General features: G+C 40.5%; 2 protein-coding genes across 3 annotated transcripts; one reads left to right on the forward strand and one right to left on the reverse strand.

Annotated features, from left to right (window-relative positions):
• Positions 1–1587: 1587 nt before the first annotated feature.
• CCT2 (chaperonin containing TCP1 subunit 2) lies at positions 1588–17675 on the forward strand. Of its 2 annotated transcripts, XM_055237061.2 has the most exons (16): positions 1588–1729; positions 2445–2519; positions 2925–2990; positions 3674–3785; positions 4099–4175; positions 4319–4431; positions 5627–5829; positions 8184–8284; positions 9093–9220; positions 9630–9733; positions 13254–13373; positions 13739–13867; positions 14069–14172; positions 14421–14520; positions 15971–16112; positions 17400–17675. In XM_055237061.2, exons 1-16 carry the CDS (start codon positions 1727–1729, stop codon positions 17428–17430), a joined length of 1608 nt encoding a protein of 535 aa, XP_055093036.1. In that variant the 5' UTR covers positions 1588–1726; the 3' UTR covers positions 17431–17675. The 2 variants fall into 2 exon arrangements, with proteins under 2 accessions (XP_055093036.1, XP_063471144.1); XM_063615074.1 differs by having other exon boundaries at positions 1595–1729; positions 15971–17675.
• Positions 17676–24147: 6472 nt separating this feature from the next.
• Positions 24148–26498, reverse strand: LRRC10 (leucine rich repeat containing 10). The gene has a single exon (XM_055239594.1). The coding sequence runs from the start codon at positions 26427–26429 to the stop codon at positions 25590–25592; it is 840 nt and encodes a 279-aa protein (XP_055095569.1). The 5' UTR covers positions 26430–26498; the 3' UTR covers positions 24148–25589.
• Positions 26499–26848: the final 350 nt, after the last annotated feature.

The raw sequence follows: 26848 nt of genomic DNA on the forward strand, positions 1-26848 counted from the left end.
TAAAGAATTAGATAATACATGTTTTAGGTTTTGTGGGCCCATACAACCTGTCATGACTACTCAACTCTGCCACATAACTCTGCTATTGTATTGTGACAGAGTAAATATGTATGGGTATGCCCATGGATTCCAACGAAGCTTTACGGACACTGAAATATTAATTTCACAATATTTTCTTGTGTCAGGAAATTTTTTATTTCTTTCAACCACTTAAAAATGTAAAAACTATTCTTAGCTCTTAGGCCATACAAAAACAATTGGCAGGCTGGGTTTGACTCCTCACAGCTTGCCAACCCCTGGTGGAAATCAACCCACTTAGAGGAAATCTGAAGGGTAGAAACAACTAAAAAATTGAAAATTCCTGTTAATGTTAGCAATGTCAAAAATCCAGGAGACCCCAGCTACTCAGGAGACCAAGGCAGGAAGATTGCTTGAGCCCAGGAGTTCCAGGCCAGCCTGGGCAACATAGGAGACCCCATCTCTAAAAAAAACAAAACAGAAAAAGAAAAATCCAGGAGCTTTTTTTTTTGAGACAGCGTTTCGCTCTGTTGCCCAGGCTGGAGTGTAGCAGCGTGATCTCGGCTCACTGCAACCTCTGCCTCCCAGGTTCAAGCAATTCTCCTGCCTCAGCCTCCTGAGTAGCTGGGATTACGGGCATGCACACCACGCCCGGCTAATTTTTGTATTTTCAGTAGAGACAGGGTTTCACCATGTTGGCCAAGCTGGTCTCCAACTCCTGACCTCAGGTGATCCGCCTGCCTTGGCCTCCCAAAGTGCTGGGATTACAGGCGTGAGCCACCGCGCCCTGCCGAGGAGCTTAAGTGATCAGTTAGTCAAAGGGAGAAAAGAGGGTATCAGTAGATGACAGCAAAATTTTTTAGAGAACAAATTTTTACACATCCGTCAACTTAGAGAAAGTAGAAAACTGTTTGTCTATAATAAACTGAAATATTTGGGACTGATCTTGATGTCTGCACGTAAGAGTGTTTTGGCAGTCATCAAGATCAGTCCCAAATATTTCAGCTTATTATAAACAAAGACTAATATGTCGTCTCTACTATTGGAGTGAAAAAAAAAAGACCGAAATGCAAAAATTCCTGTAAATGAGTAAATAGGGCAAAGATAAAATACTATAAATGTCTCTGTCAGTTCACAAGACCTTATCCTGGGCAGTCAACGTCCAGTTAGAAATAACGTTTGAAAATTCAGTAAGAGAAAAGGAAGTCTTTTTCTGTAATACTCAGTAAATAATGTTTAAAATTAACATAGCAATAATATTATCTGGGAATATGATAGTGAATAGCCCCTCCAAAAAACTGAAAAAGTTGAAAGCAGTTTTCCTGGAGACAGGAAGTGGTGAGGTAGAGAAATTATGTTTTTCATTATTGGTATACTACATTTTAAACTGTGTACATGTGTGACTTTAATACAAGTGTTTAAAGATTAAATTTAAAAAAATGAAAAGTGTGAGCAAGAACTCCACTGCTACGGCAACCCGCGCGGCAGCCGCCTCTTTGTTCTCTAGCGGCGGCCACGCCCCCTTCAGTGTGAAAGCCTGCGTTTCCGGCCCGTGGGGCTCCAATCAAAATCGGACGCCTGCTGGCAGTAACGACAGGCCGGGGCCCCGCCCCCCACAGTAGGGCGTGTGGCGTCACTTCCGGCTTCCTTCTGTCGGCTGGCCACGAGCTGTGAGGGGATTCACTTGTGTGCGGAACTCCTCGGAACCATGGTGAGCCTGACCCCCCTGCCTCTTGCCCTGCCCCTGCCCCGCCGTGCTCTTGCCACCCCACTGCTTCCTCTGTCCTGCTAGGGTCGTAGGCTCCGTTTCTGTCTCCCCGGCCCGCCGCACATGGTGCGAGCCGTGGGACGTGCGGCCTGCGCCAAGCCAGCCAGTGGAGCTCACCACGAGGGGGAGGGGTGGACCGCAAAGCCAGCGTCTCCTTCAGCCCCGGTCTTTGCATAGTCCCGGCAGCCCAGGCCCGTGCCTCATCCCGAGCGAAGAAATTTCTAGTGTGGGAGCCGCTCCGCCCTCCCTCTAGGGGCGGAGCCTGGAGCGACGGGGCCGGAGCCATACGAGGGTGGAAGATGGAGGCCGCGTTCCCTCGCCCGCCCGGCAGGCGTCCCCTTGATGGCCTGCAACCCCTCCCTGCCTCATTCTTAGTTCAAGATCGTCTTTAGTCTCGCTGTACGTAACTGTCAGTCTCGCTGCTGTATTGTTTATACTCCTGGGGGCCTTGTAAATCCGAAAAGCCATGTCGCTCTCCTACAAGTCCCTCTCTCCCACTTAAATGCCTTCTCCGATGGTGGAAGCTTCATTTGATTGAAAACATTATTGTAAATGAGTTTTCTCTTAGATATCCACTTGTAAGACTAGTGGAAGGCACCTCAGTATATGTGTTAGAGTGTTGTACTTAAACGGAATACCTGTTGGTTTTCCTTTTTAGGCGTCCCTTTCCCTTGCACCTGTTAACATCTTCAAGGCAGGAGCTGATGAAGAGAGAGCAGAGACAGCTCGTCTGGTAAGCCTTGTTCTAACCATTGTTTTAAAGGTAAAACTGGAGACCAGGCACGGTGGCTTACTCTTGTAATCCCAGTACTTTGGGAGGCCGAGGTAGGCGGATGAACTGAGGTCAGGAGTTCGAGGCCAGCCTGGCCAACATGGCGAAACCCCGTTTCTACTAAAAATACAAAAATTAGCCGGGCGTGGTGACGGGTGCCTGTAATCCCAGCTACTCGGGAGGCTGAGGCAGGAGGATCGCTTGAACCCAGGAGGCGGAGGTTGCAGTGAGCTGAGATCACGCCATTGCACTCCAGCCTGGGCGACAGAGCGAGACTCTGCCTCAAAAAAAAAAAGTAAATAAAGGTAAAACTGCACTTGAAGACTGTAAAGTTGATTCTGATAATCTCCTTGGTTTTTACTCCAGACTTCTTTTATTGGTGCCATCGCCATTGGAGACTTGGTAAAGAGCACCTTGGGACCCAAAGGCATGGTAAGAAAAATAGAAAAGTTTTATATTTTAATATTGTTTTAGAGCCCTTGGTGGAAATATAATAACATTTTAAAATGCTTTTTAATCTTTAAAACGTTTAATTATAAAAGACAAGTATGTTCTCCTTAGTAAAAATCAGAGTCCCCAGAATCACCATCCCCAATCTCATGCCCCTCCCCAGTGACAAGTACTGTTATCATTTGCATGTACATCTTCTAATATTCTGTTTATGTAGAAGTATGTGTACTTTATTATGTATTTTATACTCATGTAACAGATACTGTTTTATAAAACATACTATTTATCAATACATTTTTGTAGCTTGCTCTTTTAAATTCCTTTCAGTGTAAGTAGATAACACTGCCCCTTTAACTGTCAAATATTATCCTTTACCTTAATTATTTTATAATTTAATTATGGCTGTATTGATAGTTTCTTTCCATTGTTTTTGCAGTTACAGTGTTGAAACAAAAACTAGTGTCTACCTGTGCTTCTAGTGTTTCTAGGGGTAGATACCATGGTTTGGTTACGTGGTGTATGTATTGAAAACATTTCATGAATGGATACCACAAAATAGCCATCCAGAGTGTTTATACACTAGCACTGTATGAGAATACTGATTGATCCATGCATTCTTCAAGATGTATTTATGTCTTAACTTGAACCAATTATGTTCCCTTTAGGACAAAATTCTTCTAAGTAGTGGACGAGATGCCTCTCTTATGGTAACCAATGATGGTGCCACTATTCTAAAAAACATTGGTGTTGACAATCCAGCAGCTAAAGTTTTAGTTGGTAAGTCTGAATATACTTTTTCACCAACTTAATAATACTGTTTGTTAACATTTTTGAAATAACTTTATAAATAGGCTGTGTTGACCAGTCGTACTGTCAGTTGATGTCCACTAGTTTTTAATTGTCGTCGTTAAAATACAAGCTTCAGGAGCGCCCGTATATTGGTGGTAAAACTGTTGCATTTCAGACCTCAGAATTCCGAATAATTTGTTGGATGAGGAACCTTGGTAAGTTTAGATTGGTAGTGAATATTTTTGGAGAATTTAGTGAGCAAAGAAGCAATTTTGAGTTAATAACTAATTTCTTTTTCTAGATATGTCAAGAGTTCAAGATGATGAAGTTGGTGATGGCACTACCTCTGTTACCGTTTTAGCAGCAGAATTATTAAGGGTAAGAGCAACTGAGCAACTCTTTTTTCCTACTGTGTTTTTGAGTATCAGAGGTAATCAAGTCCTTACTTCCTCTGTCTTTACTATTGAGGAGTGCTTAATAATTTTCTATTTCTAACTTTTGTTTTATAACTTTATTAATAGGAAGCAGAATCTTTAATTGCAAAAAAGATTCATCCACAGACCATCATAGCGGGTTGGAGAGAAGCCACGAAGGCGGCAAGAGAGGCGCTGTTGAGTTCTGCAGTTGATAATGGGTTTGTATACCAAAGTACTACTGTTCTAAACATTTAGTTTCTTTCATAACATGCCTAATGCAAGAAATCTATAGGACACTTGAAAAGCATACACAAAGATCATCTTGCTGCCTCAGCCCACTCCAACAGTCAAACCTACATCAGCCTCCAGAGATAGCCACTAAAGTTTGGGTTTTTAGTCTTTTTTGTATATATCATCAAAATATACAAATAAAGCAAATAGTATAATACTGTGTAGAGGATTTGTTAGCCTCTTTTTAACCTAGTTAAATATTAAGCACATTTTTGGATGTCAATTTTCTATGCAGTATTTCAATAGAGTTACACATTTGAATATTTGGCTAGAATGACTGTATTAACCTATCTGCAGGGGGAGATTTGTGTATTTGACGATTTTTAGCTTTATAATAACTTTGTGACATTGTGACATAGCCCAAAGGTTTCTATAAGTATAATTGTTGGGTCCAAAGGTAGGTGTGTGTGTTTTAAGGTACCCCTAAACGTGGGCTGCACAGCAGGTGAGCAGCAGGTGGAAAAATTGTCTTCCCATGAAACGAGTCCCTGGTGCCAAAAAGGTCGGGGACCACTGTTTTAAGGCACTTTTATTAATTTGCCCATTCACAACTGTATGATAATACTTGTTTTTCACGTCCTTTTATTTATTTATTTTGAGACGGAGTCTTGCTCTTAGAGTTGCCCAGGATGGAGTGCAGTGGCACGACTTCGGCTGACTGCAACCTCTGCCTCCTGGGTTCAAGCGATTCTCTTGCCTCAGCCTCCCAAGTAGCTGGGACTACAGGCATGTGCCATCATACGCAGCTAATTTTGTATTTTTAGTGTAGATGGGGTTTCACCATGTTGGTCAGACTGATCTTGAACTGACCTCAAGTGATCCACCCTCCTCAGTCTCCCAAAGTGCTAGGATTACAGGCGTGAGCCACTGTGCCCGGCCATTTCTGACATTCTTGCCAACATTAGATTTTTGCATGCTTGTGTGTCGTACACCTTTTTTTTTTGGCATTTTGCCAGTTTCGTGGGGAAAATTAATTTGTGTTTCTTGATTACTGCTGAGGTTTAATTTTTTTCATATAGCTTACAAACTTGACCAGTTAGGGTAAAATTATCTATTGACATGAATATCTAGATAAATTTTGTAAAGTAGGGTTAATATGTTTATTTGGTTGGTTTTATTTAGTTCCGATGAAGTTAAATTCCGTCAAGATTTAATGAATATTGCGGGCACAACATTATCCTCAAAACTTCTTACTCATCACAAAGACCACTTTACAAAGTTAGCTGTAGAAGCAGTTCTCAGACTGAAAGGCTCTGGCAACCTGGAGGCAATTCATATTATCAAGAAGCTAGGAGGAAGTTTGGCAGATTCCTATTTAGATGAAGGTATGTATGAATGTCAGATACAAGAAGCTTTGATTGATGCTGAGGGCTGAATACTGAGTGAATTCTGTTTTGGGACCAGTGACCCTTTATAAAGCCAGTGAACTTGAATTTAAGGACATATCATATGTGCAACCATTTTTGTCATTTTATTGACAGTGTACTCCTCTTCCCTTGCTATTCCAGCATTGTTGATGATCTCTAGAGTTTACATAACTACCATGAAGTTGTTTGCAGTCTCTGATAAAAGAGGAAATGTAGTTTTCTTTTACTAGAAATCATCTATTCTCGAATGGTACTTTTACCAGGATTATATATATTCTCCAGGAAGGGTCTGGGTCAGTCAAATCATTGTGTTAGCTGGTTGTTGAGGATGTACAGTTGACCATTGAACAACATGGGTTTGAACTATGTAGGTTCACAGTGCAGATTTTTTCAATAAATATAGTCAGCCCTTTGTGTCCGTGGTTTGCACATGTGCAACTGGACGTGGATGGGAAATGCAGTATTTGCAGGATTTGAAACCCATGTATATAGTGGGCCAACTTTTCAAATCTACTGGTTCCATTCAGCCTGGAACTTAAGTATGTGTGGATTTTGGTGTATGTGGGCATCTTGGAACCAGTCCCCTTCGTATACTGGGGGATGACTAGTTTTTTTTAGAAAAGAATTTAAAAAAATTTCTTTAACAAATAATTATGTATGTCTATAGGGCAAGAGGGTCTAGTTCTTAAAGAGTGATAAATGAGACATAACAAGTACTGCTTTCTTAGTAGTACATTTTTGTTTAGAGTGAAGTTTTCCAGATCATCTTCACGTTGTATTTACTTCACAAAATGGCCTGTCAAAAAATATAGGCGTTCTCATATAGAGAAGGAAAAAAAAGAATTAGATGGTGCTTTACAACTTCTGTGTTTACCATTGGTTTGCAGTCCTGGTTTTGTTCTGTGTCATAGGTCTTGATTTATTTTAAGAGAGAGTCATAATTCTGAAAATACTCTTGGTTAAATTTATATACAAGAGCTGTGTAGCATTTCTTTTCTTTTTTTTTTTTTTGAGACGGAGTCTGGCTGTGTCACCCAGGCTGGAGTGCAGCAGAATGATCTCGCCTCACTGCAACCTCTGCCTCCTGAGTTCAAGCGATTCTCCTGCCTCAGCCTCCTGAGTAGCTGGGATTACAGGCGTGTGCCACCATGCCTGGCTAACTTTTTTGTATTTTTAGTAGAGCCGGGGTATCGCCATGTTGACCAGGCTGGTCTTGAACTCCTGACCTAAGGTGATCCACCTGCCTCAGCCTCCCAAAGTGCTGGGATGACAGGTGTGAGCCACCACGCCTGGCCGCTGTGTAGCATTTCTAATAGGGGCTGGTGGTAGGGAAGGAGCATTAAAAGTAGCACAAGCAGCACCATTCTTGAATGTCTGCTCTGTTTTAGGAATTGTAATAGGAACTTTAGTCATTTAGTCATCGTGACCTGGTGAGTGAGGATTAGGTTCACTTGAATAGAGTAGAAAACCCAAGGTAATGGTGGCTTCATAAGGGAAAAGTTTCTAATGTAACCAAGAAAGGCCTAGAAAGGTAGGTGGTACTGGGTTTGTATGATGGTTCCAAAGCAGCAGGACTAGGCTGGTAACTAGCACCTCTTGCTGCTGGTAACATTCCTGTTTTACAAATTAGCATCTCTGGTTGGATAATTTGTCCAAGGTTATATAGCCAGCAGCAGGGGCATGATTGGGGTCAGGTTTATCTGACTCCACAGTGTCCATGGTTTTTCCATTTTTACCACCAGCCTCAATACCTGAATCTTCAGTTTTTCTCTTGTGATTTTAAGCTAATAAAAATGGACTTAACCTATTGTCTTTATGTTGCAACCCATACAGATGTGGGTGTAGTATATATCTGAAACAAAAGTTTCAAAATAATGTTTAATTTTATTGTCTGTACTGTGCTCTCATATTTTCTGTTTCATATATTATTTTGTAAGTAACCCATTAAATTGATTTTGTAATAACTCTTCTAGTGGGATGCTTTATACCAGAAGTGTCCAAGGAAGAGAATACAGTCACGGGTTCCTAGTTTCTGTTTCTGGTCGGGCCAGTAAAGCCCCTTCCTCATCCCTCTTTTCTGCTTATCACTAGAGACAGAAACTAAAATCCATGGCTTTCAGGCGCTAAAAGCCTAAAAGCAAAACAACAGAATAAGGCAGGTTGGACAAGCTTGCTTTTATGCCTTCTAAGAGCTTGGTAAATTGGACTTAAATAGCTTCTTTGAAATAGTGATATGATAAAGCAGACAGCTTTATAAGATTTACTAAGGCTGCTTTGAAGTATTAAATATACTGTTCTCATATTTATTGTAGGCTTTCTGTTGGATAAAAAAATTGGAGTAAATCAACCAAAACGAATTGAAAATGCTAAAATTCTTATTGCAAATACTGGTATGGATACAGACAAAATAAAGGTATGTAACTCTACTTTTTAAAAATTAAAATTACTGGCCAGGCAGAGTGGCTCACGCCTGTAATCCTAGCAATTTGGGAGGCCGAGGCGGTGGGTCATCTGAGATCAGAAGTTTGAGACCAGCCTGACCAACATGGAGAAACCCTGTCTCTACTAAAAAAAAAAAAAAATACAAAATTAGCTGGGCGTAGTGGCCCATGCCTGTAATCCCAGCTATTCGGGAGGCTGAGGTAGGAGAATCACTTGAACCCAGGAGGCGGAGGTTGCAGTGAGCCGAGATCGCGCCACTGCACTCAAGCCTGGGCAACAAGAGTGAAACTCCGTCTCGAAAGTCTCAAAAAAAAAAAAAAAAAAGCTGGCTTCTATAAACTCAGGAATCAATTGCACTAAAAAGCTTGGAATAGGTATGAATCTGTTGTGTATATACACATGTATATACTTTTAGATATATACGTTGGTAAAAATGTTGAAATATGCTATGGGACTCTTTAAAAAGAGTAATGAGGCCTGGCATGGTGGTTCACACCTGTAATCCCAGTACTTTGGGAGGCCAGGCGGGCGGATCACAAGGTCAGGAGTTCAAGGCCAGACTGACCAATATGAGATGGTGAAACCCCTTTACTAAAAATACAAAAATTAGCTGGGCGTGGTGGTGCACGGCTGAGGCAGGAGAATCACTTGAACCCAGTGGGTGGAGGTTGCAGTGAGCCAAGATTGCCCCACCGCACTCTAGCCTGGGCGACAGATGAGACTCAATCTCAAAAAAAAGTAATTAAACTGATGCTCTCCTTATGCTTTGTTTGTCTTAGATATTTGGTTCCCGGGTAAGAGTTGACTCTACAGCAAAGGTTGCAGAAATAGAACATGCGGAAAAGGAAAAAATGAAGGAGAAAGTTGAACGTATTCTTAAGCATGGAATAAATTGCTTTATTAACAGGTCTGTGTTTGCTTGTAAGAAAGGATTTTTTTCCATGAAAGTTTAAGGAATACTTCGTATTTACTTATATAGAATTAATGATTTTTTTACTTAGGAACTGTCTTACATAACTTCACTTAAATTATGGATTTTCGTAATCAGTAAATTGTGATTTATGCACACTTACAGTGCCCAGAATTACGGGATTGATTTATACAGTTACTATAATAAAGAACACTTGTTTTCAATACTAGTAATGGCTGCATTAGTACTATAGTTGATAAACTCTAATTATACAGGTAAGAAATGCAATCTTGTTCTAATTTGCATTTCTTTTACTTGTGGTAAAAATGTTTACATGTTTTTTAGTCTAATGTAGTTTATCTTGTAACAGTTTTGAGCATAATGTTTTCATGTATTTTATTTACAGGCAATTAATTTATAATTATCCTGAACAGCTCTTTGGTGCTGCTGGTGTCATGGCTATTGAGCATGCAGATTTTGCAGGTGTGGAACGCCTAGCTCTTGTCACAGGTATGGAAAAAAGGTATTGTTTTCTAATAAACACAGTAGTCAGTCTTGGATTTGTTATTTGTTATTATATGCAACTACCTTTAAGGAGTTTAGAATTTCAACAGTTATTCTGAAATCTATACTCTTGGATACCTTTAATTTAGATACATAGATACATTACATTTACGATACCAAATTATATACCACATTTGCTGTAGGTATAGATTTCTTTCATTGTGTCACTGTTTTAAAGGTAGATTTTTGGCCAGGTGCAGTGGCTCGTGCCTGTAATCCCAGCACTTTGAGAGGCCAAGGCAGCCAGATTGCTTGAGCTCAGGAGTTTCAGACCAACCTGGGCAACATGGCGAAACCACATGCCTATAAAAAAAAAAAAATTGGCCAGGTGTGGTGGCAAGCGCCTGTGATCCTAGCCACTTGGGAGGCTGAGGGATGAGAATCACTCGAGCCCGGGAGGCAGAGGTTGCAGTCAGTGGAGATGGTGCTACTGCACTCCAGCCTTGGCGACATAGTGAGACCCTGTCTCAAAAAAAAAAAAAAAAGATATATATATATATTTTTTCTCACAAACCTGTAAGACCATTGTTAAAATCTGAACAAACTAGAGCTCTAAAAAGTCTTGTCTACTTACATTTATCTAGTTTGTTCATTTGTTTTTATTGCTTAGTAAGTAGTTGAATGCTTTGTGTCCTTTGTAGGAGTACAGTTACAATAGTAACCTTTATGGAACACTTACTGTATGCTGGAGAGTGGTTCAAGTACTGAAAAATCGCTTTTGTTAATTTTTAAAAATTTCTGAAAGTAATAAATGTTAGCATACGTGAAACAATCAACATTGTATAATGAAAATTAGTATACCTCAATACCCTTTAATAGAAGTATGAGTGATACAATTCCAGTTGTGTCAAATAGAAATTGTGTTTATAAATTAGACATGTTTGTCTACATCACAGTGACATAAGAGTTCAGGCTGGTTGCGGTGGCTCATGCTTGTAATCCCAGTGCTTTGAGAGGCCAAGGCAGGAAGATTGCTTGAAGCCAGGAGTTCAAGACCAGCCTGGGCAATACAGTAAGACTCTCTCTACAAAAAATTAGCCAGGCGTGGTGGCACATGCCTGTAGTCCTAGCTACTTGGGAGATTGAGGCAGGAGATCTCTTCAGCCCAGGAGTTCAAGGCTGCAGTGAGCTGTGATCACGTCACTGCACTCCATCCTAAGTGACAGAGCAAGACGCTGTCTTTAACAAAAAAAAAAAAAAAAAAAAAAAAATGTGTAGCTTGTTTGCTCTTTATTGTGGTAATGGTTTAAAAATTATTGTTTATTAAGTTTTTACAGATTTAGGGATATAAGTATAGTTTTGTTAATGGTTTTCATAGTACACTCTAAGCCCTGGAAAACTAAGTTTAACATTTTTCTAGATTTTAGGTCCTTGAAAATGAATGAATAGGTTGGAAAGTTGGTTTGGGAATGAGAATTAAGGAGACCTGGGTTATGAGTTGTAAAGTCAGTAGGGCTGTCACACTGTTTGGAACTGCCATGAATATTAGAAGAAATTATAGTGTACTAACCTTTGGAGAGTGGACTTGGTCTCATCCCAGAATGCTCTCTCAAGACGTTTTTTTTAATCATTTGAGAAGCATAGTCTTCCTCTAACCAAGAGACATTTTCCTTTAATTACTTGAAGTGGGTTTACCTGCTTTAAAGTTCTTTAGGAGCCATTGCGTACTTGATGCTTTAAGGTGACAAACAAAATTTAAGATGCTCATGTTTATGTAATTCATTCTTTAGTTCCACAAAATAAAGATGTAAGAGGCTGAGTGCGGTGGCTCACGCCTGTAATCCCAGCACTTTAGGAGGCCTAAGTGGGCAGATCACAAGGTCTGGAGTTTGAGACCAGCCTGGTCAATATGGTGAAACCCTGTCTCTACTAAAAGTACAAAAATTAGCCAGGCTTGGTGGTGGACGCCTGTAGTCCCAGCTACTCGGGAGGCTGAGGCAGGAGAATCACTTGAACCCGGGAGGTGGAGGTTGCAGTGAGCTGAGATTGGCACCACTGCACTCCAGCCTGGGTGACAGAGCGAGACTCCGTCTCAAAAAAAAAAAAAAAAAAAAAAAGATGTAAGAAGCAAATGGTAATAATATATTGATGGGATAAACATATCGTAACATATACCCAGCAGAATGTTTATTAAGTACACCAACTGTATGTCTATGAAGGTGACCACATGGTGGCTCCCATCCTTAAAAGCTCAGTGGTTGTCAAAGGTGTATGATGACATTGGTTCTTGCAAGTGTCATTAAATAAATGTCTTGCACTGGGCAGGTGGCATGTGCCAGTAGTTTGATTTATTCAAGAGGCTGAGGCAGAAAGATTGCTTGTGCCCAGAAGGTTGTGCTATGATGGTGCCTGGTGAATAGTCATTGCGCTCCAGTCTAGGCAAGGTAGCAAGACACTCTCTCTTTAAAAAGAAAGAAAGTCTCATATGTAGAAGGATGAAGTGAAAAGTTTCATAAGCCAAGTTAGTCTTATTTTTGGATATGACGTCCCAAGTATCTGTTGTGTCTCACATCTAGAACACAAAGCAGTCTCAGAATTTTCCCAGCCAAAAGTAAAAAGAACTTTATACAAATTATGAGTATAAATTAGTAGTTTCGAAGACCAGAGTCTGTATGAATTTATTGTAAAATAAATAATAGAGCATTGACAGATTTATCAGTAAGGCATAGGAAAAGAAGGGTTGATTGATAATATATGCATTCACATTATGAAAAGAGTAGTCAGCTAGAGAAAAGGATTTTGAAATGGAAACCTGACTTTTGCTTAGTTAGGAAATAGGGAATGAAGTGGCTGACCTGTTCAGTTTACAGCATGGAAGATGGAGGGAAAATAGGAATAGAAATGAGACATAAGGACTAAAATTAATTTGTTCTTATTAAATTTGGTCTGGGAAATTCTTAGTATGCATTTCTTGTTTTTTTAGGCCTTACGACATTTCATTTGTGATAATTAGAGATATCAGGTGCTAATTAAGCAGTTCATGAAGTGTATAGTGGTTGACTTATAGGACAAATATTTTCATGTCTTGTGCAGGGAATTGTGTCATGAGGGCTTTGTCTTATAGATTGGATTCAGAAGAGAATCTGAATTTAAACTCAAGTAACTGCTTTTAAGACTCAGTTTAACCTTTGGGAGTGTGCTTATAGATCTGAAGCCAGACTGCTTGGGTTTGAACCCCAGCTTTTTATATTCATCCTAGTTAGGTAACTTTGGATAGGAAAGTAAACCTCTTGGCCTCATTTTTATCGTGTGTAAAATGGGATAATAATGGATTCTATCCAAGAGGATTGTTTTAAAGATTAAATAGTTAGTCGATATGAAGTATTTAAAAAGAGTGCCTGGATATAATAAGCAATCAATTTTTAAAATGTTAAACACATTACCTATCATTATCCATTACTGCTTATTAGAAAGCAGGAATTTTAAGCCTGCTGTGCATTTAACTAATAAATGTTTATGTTTATAGGTGGTGAAATTGCCTCTACCTTTGATCACCCAGAACTGGTGAAGCTTGGAAGTTGCAAACTTATCGAGGAAGTCATGATTGGAGAAGACAAACTCATTCACTTTTCTGGGGTTGCCCTTGGTGAGTGATTATGTAGATCCTGGTTAGGGTGTCTAAATTCTTGCTAGCCTCTGTTGAAGTAAAGGTTATTGTAGTTACTAGAATAGCATTATCTTACAAGTCTTAACTCTTCAGAAGCATGATGTATATTTTGTTTCAGTCTCTTGAAGTCAACCTCATATTTACCATGTCTTTGTGAACAGTGCATGTTCAACATAGTTTTTTTCCTTGATAACTTAGAACCATTATGGGCCTTGATTGTTGGAGAATGTATAATACAGGAAGACAGTTCAGCTTTCAGAACCCAGTAATATAACCAACACCTGCATAAATAATAGAAGGCAAACTTTTTATCCCTAAGTGGTCACTGTGTGTTTTAATTTTAGGTGAGGCTTGTACCATTGTTTTGCGTGGTGCCACTCAACAAATTTTAGATGAAGCAGAAAGATCATTGCATGACGCTCTTTGTGTTCTTGCGCAAACTGTAAAGGACTCTAGAACAGTTTATGGAGGAGGTAAGCATTTAGAAAATGTTGAATATATTTTTAATTTCTTAAAGTACAATATAAATCATAGGTGGTTTTAATGGTTCTTATAGAAACTTTATATTGCCTTTGCACTAAATTTAAAAATGCTTGGCATATCTTAAAGTCAGTAATTCAGTATTTTGGAGACAACTAAGTATTGCAATATTTTATTGGAATTTTAATCTGTAGGCTGTTCTGAGATGTTGATGGCTCATGCTGTGACACAGCTTGCCAATAGAACACCAGGCAAAGAAGCTGTTGCAATGGAGTCCTATGCTAAAGCACTGAGAATGGTAAGTTAATCAAAATGAGAGATCTGAACTTAAGTTATGTGGTTATTGATAGTTTTAAAATGAGTAGAAAATGAACTCGTTAATACTGCTTTTAAATTTGATTCTGGAGTTTCTCCTCTTCGTGAGCATAATTGAAGCGGATTTTACATTGTTTCTAAATGTATAATTTTAAAAAACTATCCTAGTTAGGAGTAAATCAGTGGTTCTTACAGTAGAGTGAGTAGTTACTTGTTTTCTTCATTTCATAGTTGCCAACCATCATAGCTGACAATGCAGGCTACGACAGTGCAGACCTGGTGGCACAGCTCAGGGCTGCTCACAGTGAAGGCAATACCACTGCTGGATTGGGTAAGCAATCAAGGGGAACTTTGTGGCCGTTGTTAAAAGTAACTCTTTTCACCAAGCTTTTTTTTTTCTTTTGGAACATAAAGAGTTAAAATAACAATATAAAAGACTCTTTTGGTCTTTGTCCTCATAATCATTACATGTGCTGGGAAAATGTGTGTGACTTTATATGCTCAGCATTTCCAAAACTTTGTTTTTCCATAAGACATATAAAACTGGTTAGAAGATTTGTAACTATTTGGTATATAATGACTATAGGATTTAAATATAAACAATACTTACATTCTGAAAAATAACATAAACTATTATGTTGCTTATACAATCAGTATAAACTTCTAATTTCATAGTAAACTTACTGCAAGATAATCTTGAGTACAGATCACAGATCTCCAGTCCGTAGATAAAAGTGGCCAATGAGGCAAATTTAATTCATATTGAAAAACTTTCTGACAAGCTGTGCTGGACATTATAGAGTAGTCTTAAGAAGGTAGATAATCCTGTCATTGAACGAGAGGGAGCACCAGTTAATCTATGAGAAAATGAAGCAGGATTCTCACAAGAAGAGAAGTTGGGTAGGTAACTTAACGAATTTTCTTCCATTTGTTTTTCGTTATTTGACATTGTTGTCTTCTATTAATATGGGTGATCAGTAGTTGACATTGTTATTATTATTATTATTATTATTATTACTGACACAATGGTCTTGCTCTGTTCCCCAGGCTGGAGTGCAGTGGCACCATTATAATTCACTGAAGCCTTGAACCCCTGGCTCAAGCAGTTCTCCTTCCTCAGCCTTCCAAGTAGTTAGGGCTAAAGGCACATGCCACAATGCCTGACTAAATTATTTTTATTTTCTTAGAGATGGTGGGGCAGTCTCACTATGTTGTTCAGGCTGGCCTCAAGCAGTCCTCCTGCCTCAGCCTCCCAAAGTGCTAGGATTATAGGTGTGAGCCACTGATCCTGGCCCCTTTTATTTTATTTATTTATTTTTTTAGATAGAATTTCGCTCTTGTTGCTCAGGCTGGATTGCAGTGGCATGATCTCAGCTCACTGCCACCTCCGCCTCCTGGGTTCAAGTGATTCTCCTGCCTCAGCCTCTTGAGTAGCCTGGATTACAGGTGCCCACCACCATGCCCGGCTAATTTTTTGTATTTTTAGTAGACGAGGTTTCACCATGTTTGCCAGGCTGGTCTCCAACTCCTGACCTCAGGTGATCTACTTGCCTCAGCCTCCCAAAGTGCTGGGAGTACAGATGTGAGCCGCCACACCTGGCCCCTTTTAATTTTTTTAAAGGCTTTCTTTGAGCTCATTTGTAGGCTTATCCATCTACTGAGTAAAGTAGTTGGGTGCCCTAATTTTATTAATAACAGGATTAATTTTTATTATAAATCATTAGAGATGTTTTGATACTTTAGTTAAAACTTCTTTTTAGTAAACATGTTTTTCTTTGCAGATATGAGGGAAGGCACCATTGGAGATATGGCTATCCTGGGTATAACAGAAAGTTTTCAAGTGAAGCGACAGGTTCTTCTGAGTGCAGCTGAAGCAGCAGAGGTGATTCTACGTGTGGACAACATCATCAAAGCGGCACCCAGGTACCCTAACACTTTTCTCAGAAAAAATTACTAACAGCAAAACAAAATAGGGAGCTGTATTTATAATTAGAGTTAATGAAAAGCAGAGACAGTTTTGCCTGGATAAAAGTATTATGTAAGTTATTTAAAATATCACAACTCTTAACACTTAAGCCAGAAGAACTTAAGGGGAAAGAGGGATGGGCAGCTGAGGTAGCTCTCAGGATTGAAAAGGCACAGAAAGAGCCATGCTTGGAAAGGTCAAGTACTGAGGACAGTAGATGCTGTGATGCTTTCTATTGTCTTTAAACAATGATAGCAAAAGGAAACTGAGTTCTGTAACTCAAGTGTTCTAGGGCAAGGTCATATAGCCACACCTACTCCCAGAAATCTTCACAATAAGTCAGTGCCCTCACCCACAATTGAAATACACTTAAAAAATGTGTAATACCTTGTTTGGTCTGATACTGTTTTAGAGATCAGGTATCTTTTATTAGCAAATTCTGAGTAATTTGCAGTAAAGAAACTGAATTTTGTTTAACCCAGCCTTCCAAACCTACCAGACCATGGGCTTCTTTTTCATATTCCTTATTAATCTCCAGAGGACTTTTTTTTCAGATCAGTGCCCTGTGACAGCTGCTTCATAACTCTTGACAATGGTTAGCATCCTAGTCCCCCTATAAGCTACTAAGGGTGAAAAGTTTATCTCTTTATATGATCCCTGTATAGTGCTGTCCTCTTCGATCTGTTCTTAAGCTTCTTCAGCTTCTCTGAACTGTTGTGTTTGCCTCTAAAAGCAGTGTTTCTCAAGCTTTAGATCCTTGAACAAGCATTAAGTACAAATTTACTAGTACCCTTATCCCATCTTTCCAAAAGATTGTTCTATGCCCCCTTATTGTATGGTCACCAAAGAATAAAAGATGAGAATAGAAGGTCCTCCTTGTTGATGGAGGTGTCTGCAGAGTCCCAAGGCAGAACAGTCCTGATGTGGTTCAGGGCATCACACGGAGAGGGGGCTGAGTGGCTAGCTCAGGTCTGTCTTGCTCCTCACCTGAAGCCAGCAGTCCCATCCTATATAACCCATTAGCCCATGACATAACTTGGTCACCTCTTAAAAGCCCAACTTCCAGTACTGCCACATTGGGGATTCAGTTTCAATGTGAGTGTTATAGGGGACACACATGCAAACCATTGCAGAGTTATAACAGTTTTAATACAGGATTCTAGTTGTGTTTGTATTTAGTATAATACTTTGGATAAAATCATGCTCTTCATTTTTCACTATTGACTTTTTTCTTACTCTCATAGGAAACGTGTCCCTGATCACCACCCCTGTTAAGCATTCCCACGTGCTCTTGATCTTTGGACCAGTTTCTAGCAAAGTTGTGTTTGAAAGATAGTCTATTAAAGAAGACTGTGGAATCTGTTTATCGGTGCCCATTATATCCTTAAGTTTGGATATTTAGCTGACCTTTTCTTTAACATAGGTCTAATTTATTTGCCGTGTCATTTTCCATACAAATCAGTTGATTTAAAAAAGTTCATTTCTCATACTGTGCATTAAAATAAAAATTTGAACAATTACTTGGTTCTTATGTCTTACATGTGTGTATTCTGTTTGAACTCTACTTAATGGAAATTAATGATTATTTTCAATATGGCATTTTCCAGCTTAATTAATGATTGGCCATCTACATTTTTGAAATAATTATCTTGATTAATATAAGTCCAAGTCAAATGTGATAAACACACCATATATTAGTCTTTTGGTTTTGTTGCTGGGCTGTAAGAACACTCAATCATGGCCGGGTGCGGTGGCTCATGCCTGTAATCCTAATATTGGGAGGCCAAGGCGGGTGGATCACTTGAAGTCGAGTTCAAGACCAGCCTGGGCAACATGGTGAAACCCCGTCTCTACTAAAAATACAAAAATTAGCTGGGCATAGTGGTGGGCACCTGTAATCCCAGTTGCTTGGGATTTAATTTACCCATTTAATTTTGTTTAGTGAAAATGCCATAATATTTTGTGTAGTCTAAGTGCTGTCTCTTGCATTGAAAAAAATTACGATGCTTTCTGTGATGTGATTTTTTTTTTTTTTTTGAGACGGAGTCTTGCTCTGTCCTCCAGGCTGGAGTGCAGTGTGGCACGATCTCGGCTCACTGCAACCTCCACCTTGCAGTTTCTAATGATTCTCCTGCCTCAGCCTTTCGAGTAGGTGGGATTACATGGTAGTCCGCCACCATGCCCGGCTAATTTTTGTATTTTTAGTAGAGAATGGGATTTTGCCATGTTGGCCAGGCTGGTCTCTATGTTATGTGATGTTTTTAAGCTTGAAAAACTCATATTTTAAAGTTGCAAGATGATGTGCTCTAAGTACCTTTTTTTTTTTTTTTTTTGAGACAGGATCTCACTCTGTCCCCAAGGCTAGAGTACAGTTGTGTGATCACGGCTCACTACAGCCTCTACCTCCTGGGCTCAAGCGATTCTTTCACCCTTCCAAGTAGCTGGGACTATAGGTGCATGGCATCATGCCTGGCTGATTTTTTTTTTTTTTTTTTAATTGTAGAGACAGGTTTTGCTGTGCTGCCCAGGCTGGTTCTCAGCACCTCTTTCCAATGCTTTGTAAGGTAATTTCTCTGAAGAAGAGTATGGTTAGACTTAAGTATTGTTATTGATTGAGTTTTTTTTTTTTTTTAAGGGTTTTTTGTTTTGGGTAAGTGGATAAGAGAATGAGAATGGGTTTAAGTATGGACTGAGTTCGCTGGTTTAAAGGCAACTCTAGATTTGGAGGCTGTTAATAATGCATCAGTATGTAGCAGGATACACAAGAAGTAAGAGCCCAACAGGTTGAGTTTTTATTGGACATCCGTGCTAACATGGAGGGACATTCCCATAAAGGAGCAAAGGATTTTTAAAGAAACACTGATAGACCAAACATTTTTTTGTTGCGGGAAGGGGGGGAGGTTGAGACATCCAAGAATTTGTCTCAATATTTTAATATTTGTAGATGTGATTAAAATTAGAAGAATGTGGTATTAGAATTACACTGAATAAGCCGGGCGCGGTGGCTCACGCTTGTAATCCCAGCACTTTGGGAGGCCGAGGCGGGCGGATCACGAGGTCAGGAGATTGAGACCACGGTGAAACCCCGTCTACTAAAAAATACAAAAAATTAGCCGGGCGTGGTGGTGGGCGCCTGTGGTCCCAGCTACTTGGAGAGGCTGAGGCAGGAGAATGGCGTGAACCCGGGAGGCGGAGCTTGCAGTGAGCCAAGATTGCGCCACTGCACTCCAGCCTGGGCGACAGAGCGAGACTCTGTCTCAAAAAAAAAAAAAAAAGAATTACACTGAATAACAATACCATCTGCTGTGTGATTTTTTTAAGTGCTTTATCACACATTAATTGTAATCCTCACAACTGAGGTAGGTGGGAGCAGGAGAGCATATGACAGAACCCACAAAGGATGTGGTGGGACAGGTGAGTTTATCCTGAGGGGCCAGGTGGCATGGAGTTAGGCATATTTTCTCCAAAGACCTTAAAACAGATTGGCCAATAAAAAAGTTTAAAAAGGTAAAAATATGGAAACTACCATATTCAAGAATATAGCCATACCTTGCCTTCATATATTTCGAAGCCCTTACTGATTGTTGTCTTTAGAAAAATCTCAAGTTCACAAATATCTTTCCAGTTTTAGAGGTAAGTAGGACCTAGACCTAATTCCTGTTAACGGTTTTAGGATGGAGTTTTTACAATTTTAGATTTGGGGTACATGTGCTGCTTTGTTACAAGGGTATTATGTGTGTTGGTGAGGGTTGGGCTTCTAGCATATCCATCACCCAAATATTGGACATTGGACCCAGTAGGTAACTTCAACCCTCATGCCTATCTTACCCTCCACACTTTGGAGTCCCCAGAGTCCATTTCCTCCATATTTGTGTCCACATGTCACTTTTGTTTAGTTCCCACTTACAAATGAGAACATGAGATATTTGATTTTCTGCTTCTGTGTTCACTTAGGATAATGGCCTCTAGCTCCATCCGTGTTGCCGCAAAGGACATTTTTTTTTTTTTATGGCTGTGTTGTATTCCATTGGTGTATATGTACCACATTCTTAAAAGTCCAGTCCACTTTTGGTGGCTTGTGGTTGGCTTTGTGATTTTGCTAGTGTAAATAGTGCTGCGACTGCAGGTGTCTTTGATAAAATGATTTATTTTCCTTGGGATAGATACACAGTAGTGGGATTGCTCGGTCAAATGGTAGTTGTAACTTTATTTCTTTGAGATACCACCATACTGTTTTCCATAAAGGTGGAGCTAATTTACATTCCCACCAACAGTGTATGAGTGATGGATGGAGTTTCTTTTAACTCAGAAATAGCAAGTATGGAAGCAGTGGGTTTTTGTTTGCACAAGACTTGTGACATGAAAAGAGAAATTTGGAATGTAAATTAATTGTTACTGCATAGAAATTGTCTAAGTGCTTAGGAACTTAAAATCTATCTTAGTTAACCTTCAGTTTTTCTTTGAGGAAGGATAATTTGGGTTTGGTATTTTACACTCCTCAACCCCAAATCCAGTCTTTGCCTGCATTGAGGTTGTGCAGGCTTACCCCTGCTAGCTGCCTTGCTCACAGCTCCCTGTGGATTGGTTTTCTATTGCTTTAACTGAGGATGCACTGGCAGGAGATATGGAGACAGAATCTATTCTCTTCCTGCTTTTGCTCTTTGTCTCTGGAGGTAACTGCATCCCTGCAAGACCTGCTACTATATCTTCGTTAGGCAGCACCTCTTACCATGGTTCTTAGCTCTTAATGGATTTGGGAAATGATTTTTTTTTTTTTTTTTAATTGAGACAGAGTCTTGCTCTGGCCTGGCCAAAACGTTTTTTCACCGTTTAGTCTTACAGGTGATAACAGCTGCTGCTATTGTGTCTGGGTTGCTATTACTTGTTTTTTTCCCCCACTTCACCCTGTCTTCACTAAGGTCTCTCCATGTAATCACATGGGGTGAATGCAGTTTCTTGCCAGGGCTCCGAATAATAGAAGTCAACAAAATACTCTGTACAAAACCCTTTATAAAAGTCTGCTGTGTGCCGTATTAACATATTAGATCAATAGAAGATATTAAGAGAAACTTTTTAAAAATCAGAATTACCGGCCGGGCGCAGTAGCTCACGCCTGTAATCCCAGCACTTTGGGAGACTGAGGCAGGTGGATCAACGAGGTCAGGATATCGAGACCATCCTGGCTAACATGGTGAAACCCCATCTCTACTAAAAAATACAAAAAATTAGCCAGGTGTGGTGGCAGACGCCTGTAGTCCCAGCTACTCGGGAGGCTGAGGCAGGAGAATGGCGTGAACCCGGGAGGTGGGGCTTGCAGTGAGCCGAGATCATGCCACTGCACTCCAGCCTGCGTGACAGCGAGACTCCATCTCAAAAAAAAAAAAAAAAAAACAGAATTACTGTAGAACTTTTCAGATTCTCAATATGAAGACTAAAGATAACCCTGATTTCAAATTTGTGATTTTAAAATTGTGAGCAGTGTATAATAGCTCTTTTCAAAGGAGTCTTGAAAAGATTACGTGAATTAACTTAAGAACCTGAGGAAAGTACCTGGCCTCTAGCAGCGTTCTACGTGTCAGCCTTTCCTCCTATCCCATGGGCTGGGTACATGATAAAATCTCCCATCTTCAAGAAGTGTGGTGGAACTGTAAAAGGCACTGATGATTCAATGGATAAGTCCTGCTTAGTGTTTGCCAGAAGTGGACGGTCCACAAGGAAAGAAAGGCATGCATACCTTGTTTTCAAATAGTAGTAGTATCCTTTTTATGGTATGGAGATGAAAAATAGTATGCTTAAAAAAAAAAAAAAAGGCAAAACGCAGAGTAAAAGTGTCTAACAGGACCGATGTCTTCAGTCACATGCCTCCTGCCCCTTAAGAAACAGATTTAATGCCAAGGAATAGTCCCGTGTTTTCAAGTACTTTGGTGATTAATTCTAGAATAATAGATAAGGATCAAAGTATATTCATTTAGAAATTTGCAAATGCATCCTTGGTAATCATGTCTGTGTGTTTTCCTATTTTGGTAAGCCAGGAGCATTTGACCAAATTGTGGTTATATTCCTTATATTCAGGACTTTAGATATTATGGTTGAAAATTTTCTGAAGAGAAAACAGCTTTTTTGTTCTATTGCCACTTTTTTTTTCTCCTTCAAATCATGGGATGCCACTTTAAAAAAAAATTAAGGAATTACACTTGCTTTTAGGGTAAATATAGGTAGGTGTTGTGCTGCATGGTGTAATACTTAGTAAAAGAACATTTTATATAAACCTTCACTGTCACATGCCAGGCACTGTTCTATGCATTTTATACACAGTAATTGGTTTAATCCTTACAGTGCTCTGCAGAAACTGTTATAATTTTACTGATGAGGAAACTGAGGCACATAGATGATAACTGACTAGTACATGGCAAGCCTAGGATTTGAACCCAGGTAGTCTGAAGGGCCATGCTCTTAGCCACTATGCTACATTGCTTCTGGTTCACTGTGTTGGATATGTGCCTTTAGTTTGAGTTCAGTTGATTATTAGGGCACAAACCCACTTTTAAGTGTAAAATTACAAACTCTAGAGATGTTGCATTTTAGGACAAAATAAAGAAGCAGACTTGGTTGCTGATTCATTTCCATTGATTCCATGTTAAAGATTTCAGTTGGCATCACTCTTATTTATGGAATCTAAAATCCTATGTAAACTTCTGGAAGACATTTTCCCTTTGATGCATTAACACTTTGAGTTTCAAGACTTAAAAATCGGGAGCAAAAAAGTTACATTTGGTGCTTCAACATTTTCTTTACTTTCTAATTGTGTCAACATTTCCGGAAACGATTAGAATGGTTATAGAAATGTAAGTATGCATTTATATACTTTATAAAATTGACTGAAGGCCAGGCGCGGTGGCTCACGCCTGTAATCCCAGCACTTTGGGAGGCTGAGGTGGGTGGATCACGAGGTCAAGAGATCAAGATCATCCTGGCTAACACAGTGAAACCCTGTCTCTACTAAAAATACAAAAAATTAGCCGGGCATGGTGGTGGGCACCTGTAGTCCCAGCTACTCGGGAGGCTGAGGCAGGAGAATGGCGTGAACCCAGGAGGCGGAACTTGCAGTGAGCCGAGATAGCGCCACTGCACTCCGGCCTGGGCGACAGAGTGAGACTCTGTCTCAAAAAAAAAAAAAAAAAAAAATTGATTGAAAATCTACAGTGAAAACATTTTTGGAACACAAATTCAACAGCGAACACTTGACCATACCATTTGAGAAATGTTCGTTGTATATTGATTGTTTTAGGAGAAAACAGCTTGATTATGGGCCAAAATGTTTATAATTTGACTACTGATTCAGAGCAGTTAGCTCTTTAAATGAGAGTTCTGTATGGATCAATTGGCTTCATTCTGTTTTATGGTTATAGTCTGCAACTACAGAATGGCCGATTAATCTTGGGAAGGGTAAGACAGGGTCAAAAGAAAGTCAGCAATCTATAAACCTTGCTATAGATTAAGCTTAGAATGCAAGTTCTGTTGACAAAAGTTTCTAGCATCAGCTGAGTATAATTTGGCTTCCGTCATTAGGAATGAGATAAATCCTAACTGTCCAACAGAAATATGGACTTGTTTCTAAAGGAGTTAAATATGTTTGACCTGAAAGTTTAAACCTATTACATTAAATGATTAAAGGAGCCTTTTTTGGCAGTCTGATCAATGGGTTGCAAATGCTCTGCAGATGGGAGGTGGCGATACGAAGGAATTATGCAATATCATCCTTCCTCTAGTTTAGCAGGAAATATTTCTGGTAGGAAGACATACATGAAAATAGTCTGCTGTGTAATGTCATTTTAGAACCAAACTTTGTTGGGTTAAGATGCTTTTATGGAAAAGGTCCTTTTAAAAACTTGGTACTGTATGTTTTAGTTAAGATGACACTTTGTGTCCTTGTTTGCTGAAAAGGTTCAAGTACATGAAGAATTGTATTATTAAATTACCCACTGACAACAATTTCTTTAAAGTTTATATATTTGTGGGAAGGTCACAATTTACATACTTTCAAAAAACAAAATACCTTGGTTTATACATTGTCAAAACAGTCTGTAAAAATCAAAACAAATTGAAACAAAGGCAGAGATACTAGGCGAAAGAGGCAGAGACTTCCTATATACACTACAACTTGCTATTCAAATTTCAAAGTGCTTGTTTCAAGTGAACATATTTCTCACCTACTACGTTTAAACTAACATGCTTCTGGAAATGTGGTTTTCCTCCAAGGACAGGGATTCAATTTAGCTCAGCTCTGGCTCATTAGTGTGAATAAACAGAAGGGCTTTGCTTCAGGGAGGTAGACAGGAATCACAACAAGGCTTGACTTTAATGAGACTGCATTGCCACAGAGGTTCTCTTTTCCAGATGACTTCCAACATTGTCAGTGACAGTAAACTGTTGGGAGCAGATCTTGGGTCAAACCTTTTAGGGAAAATGAACTAAATCAGCATGAGCCACTGTCAAGTTTAAGGTGACAGCTGAAGGCTGGGTGTGGTGGCTCATGCCTGTAACCCCAGCACTTTGGGAGGCTGAAGCAGGAGCATCGCTTGAGCCCAGGAGTTTGAAACTAGCTTGGGCAACATAGCAAGACCTCATCTCTACGAAAAAATTAAAGACTTAGCCAGGTGCACACATCTGTAGTACCAGTTACTGGGCAGGCTGAGGCGGGAGGAAGGCTTGAGCCCAGTAGTTCGGGGCTGCAGTGAGCCATGATTGTGCCACTGCACTCCAGCCTAGCAACAGAGTGAGACCTTGTCTCTAATAATAATAAAAGGGGCAGCTGGAGTCCACCAAGAGGTATTGTCCATCAGGGATCTTATCAGCAGGCACTAAACTGCTGGGGAAATAGTTTCATCTTGAGCCTTTACAACAACAAACAACTTTTTTTCTGTGAATCTGACTGATTGCCTAGGTAGAAATTTCTTTTTCAGTGGCCTCAGTGATACATTGATACTGTTTGTGGTCATTTACAGTAAAGAAAATATGTCCTGCCAAGGGACAGACCACCAGAATATTTAGTTTTGTGACAAATACCTTATCTGAGGAGCTCATGAGCCTCATGACCAGTCACTTCTAGAGAGTGCAGGAGTTCAGAGTGTCCCAGCCCCTTTTGCTCTTCAGTGTTTCAAAATATCTGTGTGGAGAAGCTGTTTTCTTGCAAAGAAGTTATGATCTCTGGATTGTCATGCCATCATTGGCACACAACTCCCCTCCGGAAGAGGAGCTGTTCACCAGAAATATTTTCTCAGTGTGATTTATGGCATTCCACCTGGCTCTCTCCATCAGTCTCTACTAGCAGAGCCACTCCCAAATGACCCAGAGCCATCCTTTCCACCCCAGTGGAGAGGCTTCCAGAACGTGCTGCAGTTGGGTCCTTGGCATTGACTTGCAACTGAAGCTCCTCAGGAGTTGGTAGGAGGAAGTAGAGGAGGTGGGACTGGTGCTTGTAGCTCCTGGCTTTCCTCTCTGACCAACGCATAGCGCCTGGCTTTCCTAGGGTCGGGCTCTGGCGTCTCTTCTGCCCATCTCCCCACACGGCGCACGCCTTTGGCCACCTTGGGTGCGTTCCTGCAAGGATTGTGGTCATAGATGACCAGCTTCAGACTTGACAGGTGGGCCAGGCTGGGGAAGTAACGGATGCTGTTCCAGTCCACATCAATCACCTCCAGGAAGGGCATGTGAAGCAGCACAGCGGGAAAGTCAGTTAGCCGGTTGCCTGAGAGCCAGATGGTCCTCAGCTCCTGGAGGCGCTGGAGCTGGCCTGGCAGCAAACGCAGGGCATTGGAGCCGGCATGCAGAGTCTTAAGGAGTCTCAGCTCACAGACCACATCCGGCAGCTGGGTGAGGCAGTTGGCCTCGATCCACAGGGTCCTGAGGTTCTGGAGCAGGCTCAGCTCACTGGGGAGGTCGCAGAGTTTGTTGTTACCCAGGTAGAGGATGCAGAGCTGTTTCAAGGTGCACACCACCTGGGGCAGAGCCTTGAAGTTGTTGAAATCCAAGGCCAGAATCTGCAGGTTCTGTAGCTGCCCCAGCTCCGGAGGCAGGCTGTTGAGGTGGTTGTCGCTCAGGTAGAGCTTGACCAGCTCCCTGAAGGAGCACACGTGCAGGGGGAAGCGGCGTAACTGGCTCCCACTCAGATCCACCATCTTGTCCAGCGGCATCTCACGGAGGTCCCTGACCACATAGTTCTGGCAACGGTCAGCAGGGATGAAGGCCACGAGGGCCCTGATGGTGTTCCCCATGCGGAGGCTGGGGGCATGGCGAGCCCCAGAGGACAGACTCACTGAGCGGGGCTGGCTCAGCTGACTGCTCTGGGGCCTATTCTACCCTCCCATTATAACTTGGGGATTGCATGACAAAAGCCAGTCACTTTGACAGAGAAAAGTGCTCCTGATAGCAACTTGAGTGTCCGGCGACAGCGCAACAGTCCGGCAGGGGCTGGGAGGCCACGTCTGACTCACATGCTTGCCTTTAATCACCCAAGCCCCAATCCCCTTTATCAACTTTTTTTCATTTCAAGCTGAAAATAGCTTTGCTGTTTTTTTTCCCTAATGATAAAATATTAACACATTACATAAAGGTGTAAAAGAAGAAAATGAAAAACACCCATAGTTCTATTACCCAGAGATAAGTACTGTACACATTTGCATGTGTCCTCTAG

The sequence above is a fragment of the Symphalangus syndactylus genome, chromosome 13 (genome assembly GCF_028878055.3).
Source record: "Symphalangus syndactylus isolate Jambi chromosome 13, NHGRI_mSymSyn1-v2.1_pri, whole genome shotgun sequence".
NCBI classification, from domain to species: Eukaryota; Metazoa; Chordata; class Mammalia; order Primates; family Hylobatidae; genus Symphalangus; species Symphalangus syndactylus.